The sequence below is a fragment of the Symphalangus syndactylus genome, chromosome 7 (genome assembly GCF_028878055.3).
Source record: "Symphalangus syndactylus isolate Jambi chromosome 7, NHGRI_mSymSyn1-v2.1_pri, whole genome shotgun sequence".
Taxonomy (NCBI): Eukaryota; Metazoa; Chordata; class Mammalia; order Primates; family Hylobatidae; genus Symphalangus; species Symphalangus syndactylus.
This window is the reverse complement of record NC_072429.2, coordinates 89,399,521-89,419,753: the sequence shown is the minus strand read 5'-3', so window position 1 is coordinate 89,419,753 and position 20,233 is coordinate 89,399,521. Positions and strand designations below refer to the sequence as shown.

Below are 20,233 nucleotides of genomic sequence, written 5' to 3'. Positions count from 1 at the left end.
TATAGAAATCTATATATTTCTATAATGAAAGCAAACCAGCTTAACATAAATTTATATATTGAGAAGATCTAGGGTTTTCAGACAGTAAAACATGAATAGTCCTCACCATTCCTCTGAACCCTTCCTTGGATGAACTGTAGTTTATTGCCATCTCTCTTTAATGTGCCACAGTATTTGTGGAACTAAATTGAAATGATAAATATAATCACATATAAGTCACTTGAGATTATGGGAATACATTTCAGCATGTTTGATGGAAACCGCCTTGATTAATTTATTTAATACTCTAGGAAATATTTGTTCATACTGATATTAATAACAACTGGAAAGTGCCATTGACTGATATATTAGTTAATGTACAGACTTCTTTTGAGAAGAAAATAAACACAGGTGAGCACTAAATCAATTCCAGATCATGGTTGTCAAAATACAGTCTGTATACACTTAGGTTAAAAACAAATAACATATTTTTGACAAAAAGTAAAATGCATTCCTTAAAAACAATGTGGTGTAAACTATCTCTTATAAAGATTCTTTAGAAAGTGATTAGTTGGAAGATAAATAAAATATTTACTCCTTAAATACCTGCTTCAAAATAACATTTTAATTTGTGGTTATAATGTTGATTTTTTGATAAGGTTGACAAATATGTTTAATTTTATTTGTGCAATTATTTATAACAAATGAACACTCTTCATCAGCCAGCAAGCAGTTAATGTGGCTGTAGAATATTCATAAGTCGGAAAAATAATGAATATCAGAACTGAGTCTATACTATGTTGAAACAAGCAAAAAGCATAAGAAAAATGCCAAAAAGTGAAGCTGTTACTTCATTTTTATTTAAAAACTTGTATATATAATGCCTCAAAGAGGATTGTGACAGGGTTTTTAAATGCAAATAGGCAAAAATATGAAGTGAAAACAGGCTGGGCATGAAAGCTCATGCCTATAATCTCAGTATTTTGGGAAGCCAAGGCAAAAGGATCACTTGAGCCCAGGAATTCGTGACCAGCCTGGGCCACACAGCATGGTGGTATGTGCCTCTGATCCCAGCTACTTGGGAGGCTGAGGTGGGAGGATTGCTTGAGCCTGGGAAGTCAAGGCTGCAGTGAGCCGTGATAGTGCCACTGCACTCCAGCCTGGGCTACAGATGAGACATTGTCTCTAAAAAAAAAAAAAAAAAAAAAAGAAAGTGAAAACAAAAAAATTGATGCTAAAAAAGCAAGTCTCTCTCCCTATATATATCTATGTATATATATATATGTATACATAGATATATATAGGATATATATAGGATGCAGTAGGCTGGTGCTCCAATTTTCTTATATTTTCTTATATATATATATATATAGAGAGAGAGAGAGTAAAGCCACTTTTTAAAATAAATATTTCATTCATAGACATTTGGCTTAATTAGTAGAGGTTCCTGGAGAGAATTTAAGTTGTCTTTCCACTTTGAAATTGGACCTATGCACACAGATGCAGGCATATGCTGATAAAGCATATAAGAAAAACAATGACTAGCAGCTTCAGAGCTGACACCTATCTAGACTTCATTCTTTCTGTCCTTCATTCATCCATTTATTCGTCTCAACTCTCCAAGTTAGAAAAAAAGAACAATCACTAGATAGTAAAGAAAATGACTGAGAAGGAAGAGAATTACAATACTTAAGTCGTGGATAGGAGCTTAAGTTGGAAATCTAAGTGTAAGGGTTATTTTGAGGTGGTGCAGCTCAGTGTCACTAAGGCTCTTTTATAACTTACTCACTGAGGGATATGGGTCAGGCAGTCAAGGCAAGGGGGCTCCAATAAACTCAAAGAGGGAAGTTAGATGAAAGAGCCAGACACATCCAACATAGATAAAGAGAGATAACTCCCCTCCACTTCATCATAGCGAGTGTTCACTTACTCATTCTGTGGCCTAACAAACCTTTACTTAGGGCCTTTTATGTGCTAGGTGCTATTGTAGGAGCTTGGAATACAAAGGTGAAAAGACAGAAACCCTACAGTCAGAGACGAGAGATAAACATTCCAAGGAACAACTGCAATACACCTAATCATTGTTAAAGAAAATGGTTCAAGGTCCCAGATACAAGGTGCAATCCAAATAGAGGATAAGGCAGGAGAATTGCTTGAACTTGAACCAGGGAGACCAAGGTTGCAGTGAGCCGAGATTGTGCCACTGCACTCCAGCCTGGGTGACAGAACGAGGTCCTGTCTTTGAAAAAAAAAGAGAAAAGAAAGAAAAAGAATGCCCAAGTCTGCCTGGGTGAGTCAGAGAGGGCTTCATAGGAGAAACACCACCAATGGCTCAGTTAACAGATGAATAGGGCTTAACCTGCTGGATACTCAGAGGAAAGGCATGGAAGCAGCAGTTTTCCTGTCATGTTTGCAGGAGTATGTGTAGTTCAGCACTGCCAAGACATAAAGAACAGGGCTGGAACATATTTGAGAATCAGAGGCAGCAAGGAAACAAATCCTAAAAGTCAGTGATGGGAGACTAAGCTGTATGTGTTGGAAACAGTCCTTGCCAAATGCTCTTTAATCCTCAAGTCTCGGTAAGTGTTTTTGACCACCTGCGTCAGAATCCTCTAGTACCTCCCTGTTCAAAGTTTGTTTTGTGGACCAGCAGCATTAGTTTCACCTAGGAGCTTGTTAGAACTTAGTGTCTCAGGCCCACTTCCAGTCCTGTTGAATCACAATCTGCATTTTAATAAGACCCCCAGGTGATTTGTAGGCTTATTTAAGTTTGAGAAACACTACTCTAGGGTACTTGTTAGACATGAAGATAACTGAGAAGGTCTCATCTAGTAAATCACAATCTTTGGGTTGAGGGCGAGGTTCCCTAGGAGATTATGATGCAGAGTAAATTGGAGACCACTATGGGCAATGGGAAGCCATGGAACAATTTTGAAAAGGAGAGTGACATCCTCAAATTTTCCTATCAGAAAAGGAAGGGATGCACTAAGGATGATTTGGGAATGTTGGTGACACCATCAAGAGAGAAGGGAGGCATCAATTGCCAGGAGGGATTTCATCACACAACTAGGACTATGAGCCATACCAAAGCTTTGAAGTGGAATGAGCGGTGGAGTCCAGAATTTCAGCAGATCTGCAAACTCCAAGATGTGGCAGGCAGGAAGGAAGGACAGTGACATCTTTGGAAGTGGCTGAGCTTGGACTAAAGTTCTATTCCAAGTTTCTCACGTTTGTGACTGATGTTTCTCATTTGAATCACAATACCAGTGTGAGTAGGGCAAATGTATGTTGTCTAAGTCATGGCATTAGAAAGAATGATTTGGAACAAATATTGATTCCTTAAAATTCTTTTCCTTTGGTAACTAGAAGAACTTCCTGAAGAAAAGACCTATTTTGTTGAAACCTGTATGTGGGTTTCATGAACTTAAGCAAAATAGAGTTATATTGCACTTACGGAAATGTGTGAAAACCAATCCTCATCAGTTTAAGTGAAGTATCATTGAAAAGTAGAGTCTGAACATTAGGTATGATGAAAAAGTAGAGCACAGTTTATAAGCAGATGTAGTAGGCCTGTTATCTGTCAAGAAGCAGGCTATATTCTCATGGATATCCAGTGTGCCTTCTTCTCTACTAAAATGCTAACAATAAATTAGTTTCTCCCTGCCTTTCTGTACTTAATCAGTGATGTTGCATTACCAAACTACAGTTTTGTTTTGTTTTTCTATCCTGCACCTTAGTCTTTCAAGTTGTTGAGTTTTCAGGTCAGCTTAATAATTCTGTCAGAAGCAAAGGACCCACAGCTGCCACAAAAGTCTCAGCGGAAATTGGTCTCACAAAGTATTCTCATGAGTTTAGATGAGTCTCATCTAAACTTCTCAAGCAGTTAGAATTTCTCAAGTAGTAGACTAGGTAGAAAAGAAAGTAATTGAGATGAGAGAGAGTGTTAAAACCCGCATGTTCTGAATAGGGAGGTCAGTCAGATCTAGAAATGTGGACTATTTTGAGGGGATGCAGATAAGCGACACTCAAACTCTCTTACATCTCAATCATCAGTGACATGTGCCACTGGAGTCTGGAGGAGGGCATAGAGCCTTCTGATTTCCTAGCACCCAGAATTGCTGGCATAGGTCTCTGAGCACTGTCCGGGCTCTGCCAGTCTCTGCAGCCTGGGTGCTTAGTGCACAGCTACTGAAAGGAACCTTGGGTATGAAGGAAATAAGCTTTTATTCTGGAGTTTCCCGTACGCTCAGTTTTTTTATTTTATTTTATTTATTTTATTATTATTATTTTTTTGAGACAGAGTCTTGCTCTGTCGCCCAGGCTGGAGTGCAGTGGCGTGATCTCAGCTCACTGCAAGCTCCACCTCCTGGATTCATGCCATTCTCCTGCCTTAGCCTCCAGAGTAGCTGGGACTACAGGTGCCCGCCACCACGCCCAGCTAATTTTTTTTTTTTTTTGTATTTTTAGTAGAGACGGGGTTTCACCGTGGTCTCGATCTCCTGATGTCGTGATCCACCCGCCTCAGCCTCCCAAAGTGCTGGGATTACAGGCGTGAGCCACCGCGCCCGGCCCCCGTACCCCCAGTTTTTATCCATCTTATTTATAGACTTCATATAACTTTTAAAATAGTTTAATATTTGGTAGATAACAGCCGACTAGATGAGACATTACACTATTAAATATATTCAACCTTGTTCACAAAGCTTTCTTACAGAAAGGCTTTCAGATCAAGCACATTCATTGCAATTATTCTTCACCCATCTATAAATATTTCAACTACCTATTCTTAACTACCAACTTCAAGATCTGCAAAACAGTTCAGTAAAAATGAGTAAGGTTATGAAAACAGTCATAAACAGGGTAGGGCCAGGAAAGGTAGTAATTATACTCCTGAATGCTTTAGATTAGAGCTAATTGTGGTAGAAATACAAAATCAAAGCTTTAATGCCAGAGTTCAAACACAATTGCCTAATTAAAACTGAGTTATGTATTGACTGATCGTGATAAGATATGGCAAAAAAAAAAAACGCATTTAGGAAGGCCTTCACAATTGTATGTGAAGAGTGGATAATTTTGGCACTTCTATACACTGCTGGTGGGTGTGCACCTTAGAGAAACCTTGATTGAGGAATTACATGTTTGGGAATCTACCATCTAGAATTACTTGAACATGAGTGTGAGAATAATGTATATGAGAATATTTATTTCAGTCCTGTTTTTCCCATGGAAAGTTGGATTCAAATTGAAAATCCATTAAAAGGAAATTGATTGAAAAAAATTAAGGTACATGAGACACTATGCAGCCTTTAAATAAAATGAAGGAGAATGGGATGCAATTGCACTAATCATATAGTATAATCTCACTGCTGGAAAAAGCAACAACAACATACATACATATATGTCAATGTCAATATACACATAATAATGTCTGGAAGAATATGTTCCAAGTAAATAGTAGAGCTCAGTATTGGGGATGACAATGAGTGGCAGAGAGGATTGACATATTAGCTTATACGCCTACATAATTCTGTTAAAGTTTAAAAATAGTAGTTATGTATTACTTTCACAATTAAACTTACAAAGACATTTTTTTCAAAATAAATATTTTAAATTCTAGGTCCTTAGTAACTGACAAATTAAGTAAAAACCTCAGAATTAAAGTTTTACATACCTGCAACTTTTAATTGGCTTCTAGGAAAGAACATATGAAATCTACTTTTCATGCCAATCAAGTTCTGCCCCTCCCACGCACAAGGGGGAATTTGTGCCGGGTGTGAATTGACATATTTCACTTGCTAACACTGAAGCATTTGGCTTTGATTAGAATCCAACTTAAATATTTACTTTATATTCACAAAATAATGAGAAATGAAATGACACTCTGGAGATTAAAATGCATATTCTTGAACAGAGAGGGGGAGGATTATAACACATGACTGTGAATACAATCACTGGATTTAAAAAACACAGAAAAATTCCTGTTGCATTAAAGCCCCACATACCAGTTCCCTAACTAAAGCTATGGGGGAAAATCATAGCCAAAGCTTTTTCCATAAATACAGGGAGGGGGAGGATTATAACACATGACTGTGAATACAATCACTGGATTTAAAAAACACGGAACAATTCCTGTTGCATTAAAGCCCCACATTCCAGTTCCCTAACTAAAGCTATAGGGGGAAAATCATAGGCAAAGCTTTTTCCATAAATACAGGATAGGGACCTAATCTAGTTCCATTATAGAAAAAAGGCATATTTTTAAAATATTTTTTTCAGCAGAGGAGTAAGTGGAGATATGCTATCATACTTTAGAACTTGAAGTACTTTTTTTTTATTTATTATACTTCAGGTTTTAGGGTACATGTGCACAATGTGCAGGTTTGTTACATATGTATCCATGTGCCATGTTGTTTTGCTGCACCCATTAACTCGTCATTTAGCATTAGGTATATCTCCTAATGCTGTCCCTCCCCCCTCCCCCCCACCCCACAACAGTCCCCGGAGTGTGATGTTCCCCTTCCTGTGTCCATGAGTTCTCATTGTAGAACTTGAAGTGCTTTTAAGGGAAAATAGAGGATAACACAATATTCCTTAATGACAACAGGAAGGCAGCATAGCAAATAAAGAAGAACCACTTAGTGTTTTTATCTTAAAAGCCCTTATAACAGTTTGCTTTGTTATCAGCTGAGGCCTACCCAGGCAAAGTTAAGTAAAAAACAAAAAATAGATAGAAATGAATGATTTGCAGAAATAATTACTTTGGCCTGACATAGCTAGATATTTTAGGGAAATGGGTCTGCCACCTTAGTGAAATTATCAAGATAATCTTGTGTTCTCCATTTTATCTTTTCACTTCACTAACCAGGACTGTGTGCACATAGATGAGAGTGGACCACAACTTGGCCTTTATGGTGACTGCTATTCATCATAAAGCCTCACGGCAACAGTCCCTATGGGCAATTTCAGGTACTTAACCATGTGTGCACAATGCTACCATCTGACTGTGTCTGAAAGAATGGCATGATTTTCCCTGCTGGTATTTCATAACTAACAAAAGCATGACCTGCTTTGGTACTGGAGTACCTTGCTCCTCCATAAACATATCTTGAATTTCAATTGGATTTTCCTCCCTGAACCTGGGATGGACACTATGCTAGGATAAGAAGCATGAGTTTTTTTACAATCATTGGAAAATTTGAAAGGTCGTGGTTGGAGATTATGCTAATTTTGTTCAGTTTTTGCCTTGAAACCCTGTATTCTGATATTTTGTTCTTGTATAACATCTTTTGGTGTTGCTCTACCACTTTGATGAAATGGAAAATAACCACTCCTGAGTATAAGAAAGTGGCCTTTTTTATGGTTTTGGTAAATTCTGAAACTGTAAGAATTAGAAGATGTTCAGGAAGTGCTGATAGTTTCAATGAGGAGTTCTCAGACAAAACTCAACTCTAACTACCAAAAATGTTTTCAGCAGCCTAGACAATAAGATTGAACTTAAATAAAAGTATTATCTTAAACATTTATCTTAAAACATAAAACATTAAACCTTCCAGTATTCAAAGAAAGATAGCTGTTTCAAATTGAATAGTCTCATAATGTTCTATTTTTTCATAGAATAATAAAATTTTAAAATTTTACCTTTCCATATTTCTAATCTTTAACTACTGTTCTAACCATAAAGATGAAGAAAATAAATGAAGAGGCTATTAAACCAGGCATTTGTAAAGATGTATCTGTCCCCATTGAATCACTTGTTTTGCAAGTGACATTTACAACTCCAGAATGGTTTAGGCAGGTATGAAACAAAGTTATTTTTACATTTCAAGAAGACAGCTTTGTAAGATAGTAACAAAAGGCTCTGCACAATATATGATGCAGAGAATAATGAAGTTGTATTAAACATCAATTTAAAAATATATTCAAACTTGTGGAGAATTTGCTCTTGTGAAACTAATGTACTGATTGTAACAATTCTTCTTCTGTAAACAAACTAATGAGGCCCAACTCTTTCTGGAGTGAAATACATACTTGAGCAAAATTCATGGATAAAGATAAATCCCTTGAAATCTCGATTAATTTTTCCTTTTTTTTTTTTTTGAACTCCTAATATACAGCATTAATTCCAAGGTTCATATATATCAGACAATACTCGTTTTCCTTCTTAAGCAAGTAATGGGTTTGACTGATCTTAAAGAAACACTTACCACATAGCTCTTCTGTGTCAAGATTACTGAAAAGATGAAACAAAAAAAATGTTATTACTTTGGTAATATTTTTAACTACGTTTTTAAATAGTTAAACACAGTCTCCAATCTATATTATTAGTTGATGGTATGTAGTTAGGGTATTTCTCTTATAAATTCTACATTATTTAAATAGTCTTAGGTCAATTAACAATGATTATGTCAGATTCTTCAGACAAATAATTCCTGAGATTTATGTTTTCCTCTGCAACATGATGGGGAAAAGAATGCATATTGGTAAAGAATGTAGGCTCTGGATCCAGAATGCCTGAGTTCAAATTCTGACTCTGCAATTTACCTTCTATGACTCTGGCTACTTTACATCTCTGTGTCTCAATTCGTCTGCCCCAAGATGAAGATAGTAATTATAATTTCTAGTTCATGGGATGCTGTAGGGTTTAAATGAATACATAAAGCACTGAATTGTAATTGGCACAAAATAAGCACTTGATGAATGTTAGCTATCGTAAGTCCTGACTTGATAGAAATGCTAGAATTTCCTTCCTAAATTCAACCTTTGAGGTAAATTTGATTCAATGCTTATTTCATATGATTTCTAAAACAAAATAAGAAATTACATTACTCATCAACGATATAAACCTATTACTCTTATGAAGGCAAATGCAAAACATCAAGATGAAATGTTAGCAAATATAATACATGACTATCAGAAGAATAATGTCATTTACCAAGAAAGGTATGGTACAGGAATGCAGATGGTTCAATATCAGGTAATAAATCAATATAACTTATTACACCATAACTTAAAGGAGAAAAATGATCATATTAGCAAATGCTAAATGGGAATTTCCTAAAAATTTAACAGTAATTCATAAGTTTTAAAAAGTTTAAATGAAATAGAAATAGAACTCAACCTTGTAAAGATGCTGAAGGCTATTAAAGAGCAATGGAAAATATTAGTTTAGTTAACTGAAAATCTTGACTTTAGTTGTCACATGTCAATGCTCAATGTAAATATTCTTCCTAATTCAGTTGTTCTTTAAGTAGTAGCCAGGTTTGCTAACCAGGAGAGGCATTGGTATAAACATTCCAAACATTGGGTACTTTTATGAACTCTGTCACTCATTTTTAAAAGTTATTTTATACTCGGTATTTCATTCTACACACTAAATACTTGATCTTAGATAAATTGTATCTTCATAACTAAATGAGTATTTTTGCAAAGTAATAACTTGCCACCAGGTAGAATATGTTAAGTCTTCTCCAGTAATTTTGGTATGGACTCCCATTCATTCATTAATTCCACAAACATTTATTGCTATGTGCCAGGCATTATTCTAACTGCCACAGATGTATGAGGTTGCAATATCTACAAAGATGAATCTGTCAGATTACTTGTCTCTAGAATCTCAACTTAGAGGTAGACTCATACAGCACATAAACAATTTTAATGCAATATAATAGTTGTTATGAGGGAAATAGAGAATTGGCAAAAGGTGTCCAGAAATATATCATAGAAGATAAAATTGTCAAGCTACATCTCAAACGTTAAATTGGTGAGCTAAATTTCTAAATAGTAGTAGAGGAGGCAGCCAAAGGAAGCACATTCTGGTTAAAAGAAACACTAATAAAAATTAAAAGTATGAAGAGCATTCAATTTCAGAAAACCAAGTAGTTTTTTTAGTTAGAACATAGATCAATAATGAGAGAATGGAACTAGACAATGAAAGGCCTCATATGATAACCTAAGATGTTTCTACTTTACCTTTCTGTCAATTTGGAATTATAGAATACTTTTTAAAAGGTGAATAACATGGTCATATTTGCACTTTAAACAGGCCACTGACAGATGGGTTGAGGTTGGATAATGTATTAGTCTGTTCTCACATTGCTATAAAGAACTACCTGAGACTAGGTAATTTATAAAGAAAAGAGGTTTAATCGGTTAATGATTCCACAGACTGTCAGGAAGCATGGCTGGGGAGGACTCAGGAAACTTACAATCATGGCAGAAGGCAAAGGGGAAGCAAACACCTCTTACATGGTGGGAGCAGGAGGAAGAGAGAGAGAGTGAAGAGGGAAGTGCTACACACTTTCAAAGAACCAGATCTTGTAAGACCTTACTCACTATCACAAGAACAGCAAGAAGGAAATAAGCCCCCATGACCCAATCACATCCCACCAGGTCCCTCCCCAACACTGGGGATTAGAAATTCAACATGAGATTTGGGTGGAGACATAAAGCCAAACCATATCATTCCTCCCCTATGCCTCCCAAATCTCATGTCATTCTCACATTGCAAAATTCTATCATCCCTTCTAACAGTCCCCCAAGTCTTAACTCATTTCAGCATTAACTCAAATGTCCAAGTCCAAAGTCTCATCTGAGACAAGGCAAGTCCCTTCCACCTCTGAGCCTGTAAAATCAAAAACAAATTAGTTACTTCCAAGATACAACGGGAGTATAGGCACTGGCTAAATACTCCTATTCCAAAAAGGAGAAATTGGCCAACACAAAAAGGGCTACAGGTCCCATGCAAGTTTGAACTTCAGCAGGGCAGTTATTAAATCTTAAAGCTCCCAAATAATCTCCTTTGAATCCATATCTCATGTCCAGGCCACACTGATGTGAGGGGTGGCCTCCGAAGGACTTGGACAGTTTCAGCCCTGTGGTTCTGCAGGGTCCAGCCCCTGTAGCTGCTTTCATGGGCTGGCATTGAGTATTTGTGGCTTTCCCAGTTACACAGTGAAACTTGTCAGTGGATTTACCATTCTGGGGTCTGGAGGATGATGGCTGTCTTCTCACAACTCCAGTAGGCAGTGCCCCAGTGGGGACTCTATGTGGAGGCTCCAACCACACATTTCCTCTCTGCTCTGCCCTAGTAGAGATTCTCCATGAGGGTTCTACCCCTGCAGCAGACTTCTGAGTGGATATCCAGGCATTTCCATTCATCCTCTGAAATCTAGGCAGAAGCTCAGAATCTAGGCAGAATCTGAAATCTAGGCAGAACCCTCAGCTCTTGCCTTCTGCACACCTATAGGCTCAACACCATGTAGAAGGTGCCAAGGCTTAGGGCTTGCACCCTCTGAAGCAACAACGAGAGCTGTACCTTGGTCCCTTTTAACCGTGGCTGGAGCTGGAGCAGCTGTGGCCGTGATGCAGGGCTCCATGTCCTGAGGCTGCACAGAGCAGCAGGGCCCTAGGCCTTGTCCATGAAATGATTTTTCCCTCCTAGGCCTCCAGGCCTATGATGAGAGGGGCTGCCACAAGGGTCTCTGAAATGCCCTGGAGGCATTTTCCCCATTGTGTTGCCTGTTAACATTCAGCTCCTCTGTATTTATGCAAATTCCTGCAGTGTTGAATTCCTCACCAGAAAATGGGTTTTTTCTTTTCTACCACATGGATGGGCTGAGAATTTTCTAAACTTTTATGCTCTGCTTCCCTTTTAAATATGTTTCAATTTCAGATAACCTCTTTGCTCACATATATGAGCATATGCTGTTAGAAGCAACCAGGCCACATCTTGAATGCTTTGCTGCTTAGAAATTTCTTCCGCCAGATATCCCAAATCATCTCTCTCAAATTCAAAGTTCCACAGATCCTTAGAACAGAGGCACAATGCTGCCAGTAACTTGGCTAAAGTATAGTGAGAATGACCTTTACTCCAGTTCCTATTTCCATCTGAAACCACCTCAGCCTGGACTTCACTGCCCATATCACTATGGACATTTTGGTAACAACCATTTAGCAAGTCCCACTTTCCCTCATCTTCCTGTCTTCTTCTGAGCCCTCCAAACAGTTCCAACCTCTGCCCGTTACTCAGCTCCAAAGTTGCTTCTACATTTTCAGTTATCTTTATAGCAATGTGCCACTTCTCTCTTACCAATTTTCGGTATTGATCCATTCTGGGATTGCTATAAAGAACTACCTGAGACTGAATAATTTATAAAGAAAACAGATTTAATTGACTCAGGGTTTTGCAGGCTATACAGGATGCATGGCTGGAGAGGCCCCAGGAAACTTACAATTATGGTAGAAGGGAAACAGGAAGCAAACACATCTTATATGGCAGGAGCAAGAGAAAGAGAGAGAGTGAAGGGGGAAGTGCTACACAATTTCAAACAACCAGATCTTATGAAAACTCACTCACAATCACAAGAACAGCAAGGGGGAAATCCATCCCCATGATCCAATCACCTCCCTCAGGTTTCTCTCCATGGGGATTATAATTCAACATGAGATTTGAGTGGGGATATAGAGCCAAACTGTATCAGACAGAAAAAGGGTGAGAAAGGGGGCAAGAGAACAGTTTGCAAGTTACAGTCCAGGCCAGTTCTCAGAGTGGGGAATATAACCCAAGTGGCATACAAGGCCAGCTACTGAATGGGCAAGAAGAAATATTTGAACTTCTATTTGTATTTATATTTACTATTAAATGTTTTTCATTTATCATTGTATAATTTTACAATGTATAAATATTAATACAGTGGTGCATTTGTATAATTGATAAACAAATAAATCTATATACCTATAACTGGATTGCAAGATACAAAGCAATACCTAATAAGGGAGTTTGATCAGTAGCAGTTCAGAAGTCTAGGAATGATAGAAAAGAATAGATGTGAAAGATTCTGAGGTAAAAACCAACAAAACTTGAAAATGTATTAGATTCAGATTAGATAGCTTAGAAATTTTTAATAGCATCATTGAAAACATTTTGGTCATTAAAACACGTCATTTCCTAATCGTAGTGTTTTCATAGCAGTTCAGACTTGAAAAAAACATAAAAGTTCATCTTGTTTTTAAATTTGTTTTCCTCAGAATGGTTTGCAGCTTCATAGTGAGATTTATTTTGAATTTCCAAAAGAATGAACAGCCCTAATCCATTATTGAAAATGGAATTACTTGGAATATTCCATACAACATAGCAGTTTAGAATAATCTACATGACATTAGTTCTACTTGTTCCTTAATAAGAGACAAGGTTTGTAAAATACTACAGTGTTTGTGGCTTCAAATATTCCTTTATTCAGCTGTTTTTGTGCTACGTTGTTAGTGGTGGGTAGTAAAACACTGTTGCAGAAGGCTTACATGGATGAATTCTAGTAGAATTCATTTCTTACTGTGATATATATGTCCATTCTTTAGTAATACAGAATTTTAAAAAGAATACTAATCCATAGTTAAGCCTAATGTACATCTGGTAGCATGCAACATTTTCCTGCTGCTTCTTATGTTTATGGCAAGAAACTCCATTTTAGTGATGCCATCAAATTTATAAAAAGAAGCTAAATGGAAAGTTGAATGCTAGTTACATAGTAAACATATTGTTGTGGGTTGTTATACAAGAATGCATTCTCAGCTAGATGCCAAAGAAGAGTAAAGAACAAAGATGTTAATCCTAGCCTGACTGACAATACTGAAAAGAGTGAAAACAAACTAAATGCTCATTAGGTGAATACCTAGGTAAATTATGTATCATTATAAAATCATTAAAATGTATCTAAAGGGTTGTCAATAACTTGGTAAAGCTATGTTTAAAAGTTATGTAAATATTATGCCAGATTAAAAATGGTATGCATTAGTCCTTTCTCACATTGCTATAAGGAAATACTGGAGACTGGTAATTTATAAACAAAAGCGATTTAATAGAATCACAGTTCCACATGGCTAGGGAGGCCTCAGGAAACTTGCAGTCATGGCAGAAGGCACCTCTTCACAGGGCAACAGGATAGAGAATGAGTGCCAGCAGGGGAAATGCCAGATGTTTATAAAACCATCAGATCTCATGAGGGCTCACTCACTATCATGAGAACAGCATAGGGGAAACCACCACCATGATTCAATTACCTCCCATGACACATCAGGATTATGAGGATTACAATTCAAGATGAGATTTGGGTGGGGACACAACCAAACCATATCAAGGCATATACACAATGATGAAAACATGTATTTTTAAAGGCTCACAAGAGATGAACAGCAATAGCCAACAGTGGGCCACATTGCTTCTGGATGCTAGGGCTTCCAGTGGGTTTGCTCTTCCATCTTTATAATTTTCCATATCTTTGTTTTCTCTAATCATTAGGTTTCATCCATAATGGGAAAAATAAAATAAACATTGTGATTAAAAAGAGAAGACATCAGGAAAAGTAAGAGATATGAAGCATAAAATGTAAGTTTCATAGTTATTCTGTTCTTATTATTTAATTTCCTATGCACTTATTTGGTATAAATTGCATTTGATATGTCAGTTTGGACCAGACTCTCAATTTTGCAAAAAGCCACAACATATACAATTTAACGCCATTCATTTACAGTCCTTAGGGGCAGTCAAAGTTGTTTTGACTTTATTCTGTATTGGGCACTCCAAGTTCTGATGATCCAAATTTCTAAGAAATATGTTTACTGATCAGGAAAATAAAAAATATTTGGGATATGCAGTCTGATATCTGCTGGGAATTTATAATCCTCCTAGTACCCCCCTTTTATACGCCAACTCTCAATTCTAGAGTATGATCTCAAAACAATTTTGCATTCAGGTTAATATTCTTAGTTGTCTGTCTTTGAAGTGTTTTTCTACAGATTTGCTGTCTTTATCACTACAGTTTATTTATTTATTTTATTATACTTTAAGTTCTGAGATACATGTGCAGAACATGTGGGTTTGTTACATAGGTATACACATGCCATGGTGGTTTGCTGCACCCATCAACCCATTGTCTACATTAGGTATTTCTTCTAATGCTATCCCTCCCCTAGTCCCCCATCCCCCAACAGGCCCTAGTGTGTGATGTTCCCCTCCCTGTGTCCATGTGTTCTCCTTCTCACTTATGAGCGAGAACATGCAGTGTTTGGTTTTCTGTTCCTGTGTTAGTTTGCTGAGAATGATGATTTCCAGCTTCATCCATGTCCCTGCAAAGGACATCCCCCAACAGGCCCTGGTGTGTGATGTTCCCCTCCCTGTGTCCATGTGTTCTCCTTGTTTCTCCTTCTCACTTATGAGTGAGAACATGCAGTGTTTTGTTTTCTGTTCCTGTGTTAGTTTGCTAAGAATGATGATTTCCAGCTTCATCCATGTCACTGCAAAGGACATGAACTCATCCTTTTTAATGGCTGCATTGTATTCCTTGGTGTGTATGTGCCACGTTTTCTTTATCCAGCCTATCATTGATGGGCATTTGGGTTGGTTCCAAGTCTTGGCTATTGTGAACAGTGTTGCAATAAACATACATGGTTGACGTATCTTTATAGTAGAATGAATTATAATCCTTTCAGTATATACCCAGTAATCAGATTGCTGGGTCAAGTGATATTTCTGGTTCTGGATCCTTGAGGAATCGCACACTGTCTTCCACAATGGTTGAACTAATTTACGCTCCCACCAACAGCATAAAAGTGATCCTATTTCTCCAAATCCTCTCCAGCATCTTTTGTTTCCTGACTGTTTAATGATTGCCATTCTAACTGGCGTTGATTTGTATTTCTCTAATGACTAGTATCACTTCAATTTATAAATAAGAACAAAGGATTGTGACTTTTTACTAAAAAAACACTGTTTTAAACTCCTCCTTTGCTTTTCCTGATTATATTTAAGTTTATTTTTAGCTTCCTTTGCTTCAAAACTAAAATTTCCATACACTGTGAACCTAATTATGAATCTTTAAATTCTGAGTCCTAACTCATGTTTTACTGAGTTTTCTCTTCTTCACCCATCAGTCTGAATATTACCAGTGCATAAGAATCTTTTTTGGTCAGCAAAATAATCTGCTAAACACTGCTACATCCCTTAATAGCCTAAAAGTGTTCATTGGGGCTTACAAAGACATTTACAACGGTATTTGAGGCAGGAGAATCTGACCCAATAAGCAACATGCTGAGCTACTCTGATGGAAGTAGATGCACCCATTGGTTTATTGGCAGACTAGCAAGTAACAAATATGCTCAGCCATCATTATGTTCTCCATTTTACAAAGTAATATTATAATCTCTCAATTCATAAAGATAATTTGAGCAGATTATGTTTCCATTATCAACAGGGCAAATGTGTTGAGCTGGTTCTGGCACACTAAACAGAATGGCATCAATGGAAATCAACAGATGCAGAATTGGGAGATTAGAAGAATGATCAAATATCTGACCTTGCAGATATTTTTGAGTTGTTCTTAATTCCATGAATTATATTTGTAATTGGTCATATAAAAATCAGGTTAACAGCAAAGGGACAGTAAAGATTGTAGGAAACACTAACCTAGAAATAGATGTGCCTCCTGCAATAGATCAGGTGCTGCAGATACCAACTAAACTGAGTTGAGCTCTATGAACTGGGTGAATTTAACCTAGAAGGATGTGGTGACATAATAGATGCAACCAAAGGGATATCAGGCACAGATGTTATTCTGATAGCCCAATAGGCAGGGGCCAATTGTTTCAGTCACCAGAGTACTGAGCCCATATCTGAGCACTAGGGCCTAGCACAAACACAGGCCTTGCTTCTAGAGGAACAAGGATATTGTATGGGTTATTAAATAGGGGCTTGAACTGTGCAGTGAGCTTAGAAAGCCATACCAGGTTAGAAGTGGAGACTGGTTCCTATAATCAAGACAAATACTCAGTTGTCAGAAGCAAGATGGTACATAAGGTAAGGCTGTCAACATAGTGCTCTTCAAATCCCTTCTGCTTAAGACCACAATTATTCCTAGAACCGTGAGTGGGTCAGAGCCTAAATATATATAGGGCTATGGAGACTTGTATCAGAGAGCATTTGGCACCCAGTTGGCTTGAAGTCTGTCTTACAGAGTGTATAGTGATCATCACACACCCCTCTATCAGGAGTCTATAGGAGTCCAGTCTATAGGAGGTCCCGTAAGCAAGACTCCAAAGCTCTCTAATTCTGGGGCAAATTAGGGTCAGGCTATTTTCATATATAAACAAGTACCTCATGTATGAGAGAGAAAACGGAATTGGAAAAACATATCATCTTATTTTTTTCAAGCTGCTGGGGATGAGCACTTCTTCCCTTTTCATTTTCCTGATTGAATTTTTTCTTATGTTTTCTACCACCTGCGACTTCTCATATTTGTTGGATTCCATGCTTGTTCTGCTCAGCCCTTCTTCCATTCTTCTATAACATCATCTCTCCATCGCTGGGGAACGTCTCCCTATCGCTGGGGAACTTGCCCTTAAAAATGTGCTTCCGGTGGGGCTATTGATCATAGTTCTCCATTTGTGCTCTACTCCAGTCTAACCCACCCTGGCCACAGACATGTGCATAGATGTATTCTCCTCTCTCCTTGGCTGTGAGAAATGGTACAAAATTGAGCACACTGCATAAGTGGGGCTGTTAGAGTACTCCTTGGGTATTTTATGTCTGCTCTCTTAGGCTCCCCCTTACCTCTGAAGTGGCTAAGGTAAGATGACATAAGCCATGCGCCATCAAAAGCTATCCCCTCTTCCCCACTATATGGTAGAATCCCAACTACAGTAAAACAGTATAGGACAATCCTGACAAAGAAATGATGGGAGAGAGGGGTAGGAGAAGGAGTGGGACAGCATAAATGAATAAATAATAATAATGACCCCAAATCTTTAGAATCCCTGTGACAAGCTTTATACCAAGAGTCTCCACTTATGCAAGTCAATGGGTTATCTCATTCTGTTTATGCTATATTGAGTTGGGTTCTGTCACCTGAGGCTGGAAAGAGGCTGACTTAAACAGAGAATTCACAATCAATGAGAACACTATCAAGGGGAAAATTAATCTTTCCCTCACGTGGGTCATACATTTCCAGTCTTCTACTGTGTTCATTTGTGTCTGTTGCTGAGTAGTTTAAGTCCCTCCCTCCGTCCATCCTTTCCCCTCCCTCCCTCCCCCTTGCTCCCTCTCTCCCTTCCTTCTTTCCTTCCTTCCTTCCTTCCTCCTTTTTTTTCCACCAGAGAGTTGTTTCTTATCCATTTGCTTCTCCAACTGAAACTCTTCCAGAGTCTCACAAATGTTCTCCAGAGCAGTGCTTCTCAGACTCTCTGTGGTAAAGAATAAGATTTTTACATTTCCAATTCCTGCCAGATTGATATTTTTGTTGAAAAGTATAAAAACTAATTACTAAATTGTGTGCTTGGATGTTGTAGCAATATCAAATTGCTATAAAAGTTTCTAAATAACTCAAGTTTTCTTCCTATCTCAATATGAACAAGTAACACTTTGAGGACTAGCATCAGTCTGCTACCCGCACTTTGAGTCACACCAATATAAATAGCTGCTACAGTTCAAATGGGTTCTAATGCTTCTGTTTTAATTTTCAGAATTTATTTCCAAGAAATGTGGGTTGTGTCAGAAACATTAGCACAATATGGAATAAAAACTGGCTTCTATTTCTGGTAGAACTGCTTCTTGTTCTGCCATTAGTAAGTAGTCTCCATTGTCTGATCTCTTAAAATAATTGGATTTTCGAAAATCCAATTTAGCCCAATTTTAACTAAAAAAAGAAATAATTCTAGATTTTAAAAACATAGGAAATAATGTAAAGAAAGTATTAAATATAATAATACTCTCTCATCTCCTTATTACTTAGTGGGATTTCTATATAAAATGGCTTGTTTTGGCATATATAAATTGTTTTTGCTAATAAGGGGGTTCCACAAAATAAGTGGGTTTAAATTTCAGAAAACTCATGCACATATTTTTGTAAGTATACAAAAGCAACAGCAAATTGTCCTAATTTAAGAAAGCTTGTTATGACTAAGAATGTCTTAATCTTTTGAAAAATTGAAAAGAACTCAGAGAAATAAGAATGTTACGTTAGAGAATAGGAAAAATGATGGGTTTAGGGCACGTTTATACTTTTATTTTTATGCAGTGAAAAATTGTTTTGCATAATTCTGAATCTGGCATGCCTCATAAAATGCATGCTTGATCTTTCTACTAGTATTCTAAAACCTAATGTTGTGGGCTTATTTCAAATATTGGTTTGCTTTTGAGAAATCAGTCTTTGTCACCAGGCAGAAAGTATAAGAAAGGCAAGTAGAAACATACCAGAAAATTGCTCAATATAGCAGAGGAAGATTGGGAGCGAAATGTACATTCTTTTTTTTCTTCTTCTTTCAAATCAGTATTGGGTTTTCACCAAAATCCATTCAAGCGCTTGAGATGGACAAAGGGGGACAATCGATTTTTCTGTGGTTTACATATACTGATGTTACTGGAAGGGGAAGATTTTGCAAAAATTAAGCAATATATAAAGTTTAAAAATGTAAAATGTTCATTATAAGTGAAAGAGAAGGAAGATTACTGTGTGGGAACAAAACACTTGGTATCTATTTCAGTTTTCTCATGTACTCATAGCAAGTTTTCTGGTATTCTGAACTTTGTATGTGAGTTGGGGATGGGAAAATAAGGGAATACTTTGTAAAAACATTTTAGACTTTTCATATACTTTATATTTCCAACATTCAATAGAATTTCTTCCAATCTACTTATTAATTTATCCCCTCAAAATATGGCTTGTTAGTGATCTTATATTTTAAAAATTCAGTCTCAAAGAAAAAACATATTAATTTAAACATAAGTACAAAAGTCTGTGTACATATGCTGAACAATATATTCCTTCAATAGCCTGCATATGTCCCTTCAGGACCAATAAATGAACTTACGTCATTGGTTTGCTTCATAAAATACCTCATTTTACTAAGGTTTCTAAAATTAAAATTTGTAAGTTTATTTCAAGTATCAACCTTGCCATTGAGAACTCCATCTGTGTCATCATATAGGTAGAATACCTCTGTGTTTAAATGGGTAATACATGTGCATTGCCTAACATCCAAAAGGTAAAAAGGTATCTCCAATGAAACTTCTGTTTCCCTCCCACTTCATTACCTAGCCACACAAGGACAGCTATTATTTCCAGTTTCATGTGTGTCTTTCCATGAATATTTTTATATTTACTAATGAATTTATGCATATATCCGTTTCATCAGAAAGTAGAAAACTGTACAGGATATTCGATATTTTGTTTGATTTACTTGAAAACATATCTCAGACATCTTTATCCAT

General features: G+C 37.0%; 1 protein-coding gene across 1 annotated transcript in view; it reads right to left on the bottom strand.

Moving 5' to 3' along the window:
* Window positions 1–20,233, bottom strand: part of NECAB1 (N-terminal EF-hand calcium binding protein 1) — a 172,330-nt gene that overhangs the window by 79,906 nt on the left and 72,191 nt on the right. The window contains exon 4 of the mRNA XM_055286727.2: window positions 8,184–8,209. Within this exon, the coding sequence (XP_055142702.2) occupies window positions 8,184–8,209 (26 nt within the window). The remainder of the gene's footprint in view (window positions 1–8,183; window positions 8,210–20,233) is intronic.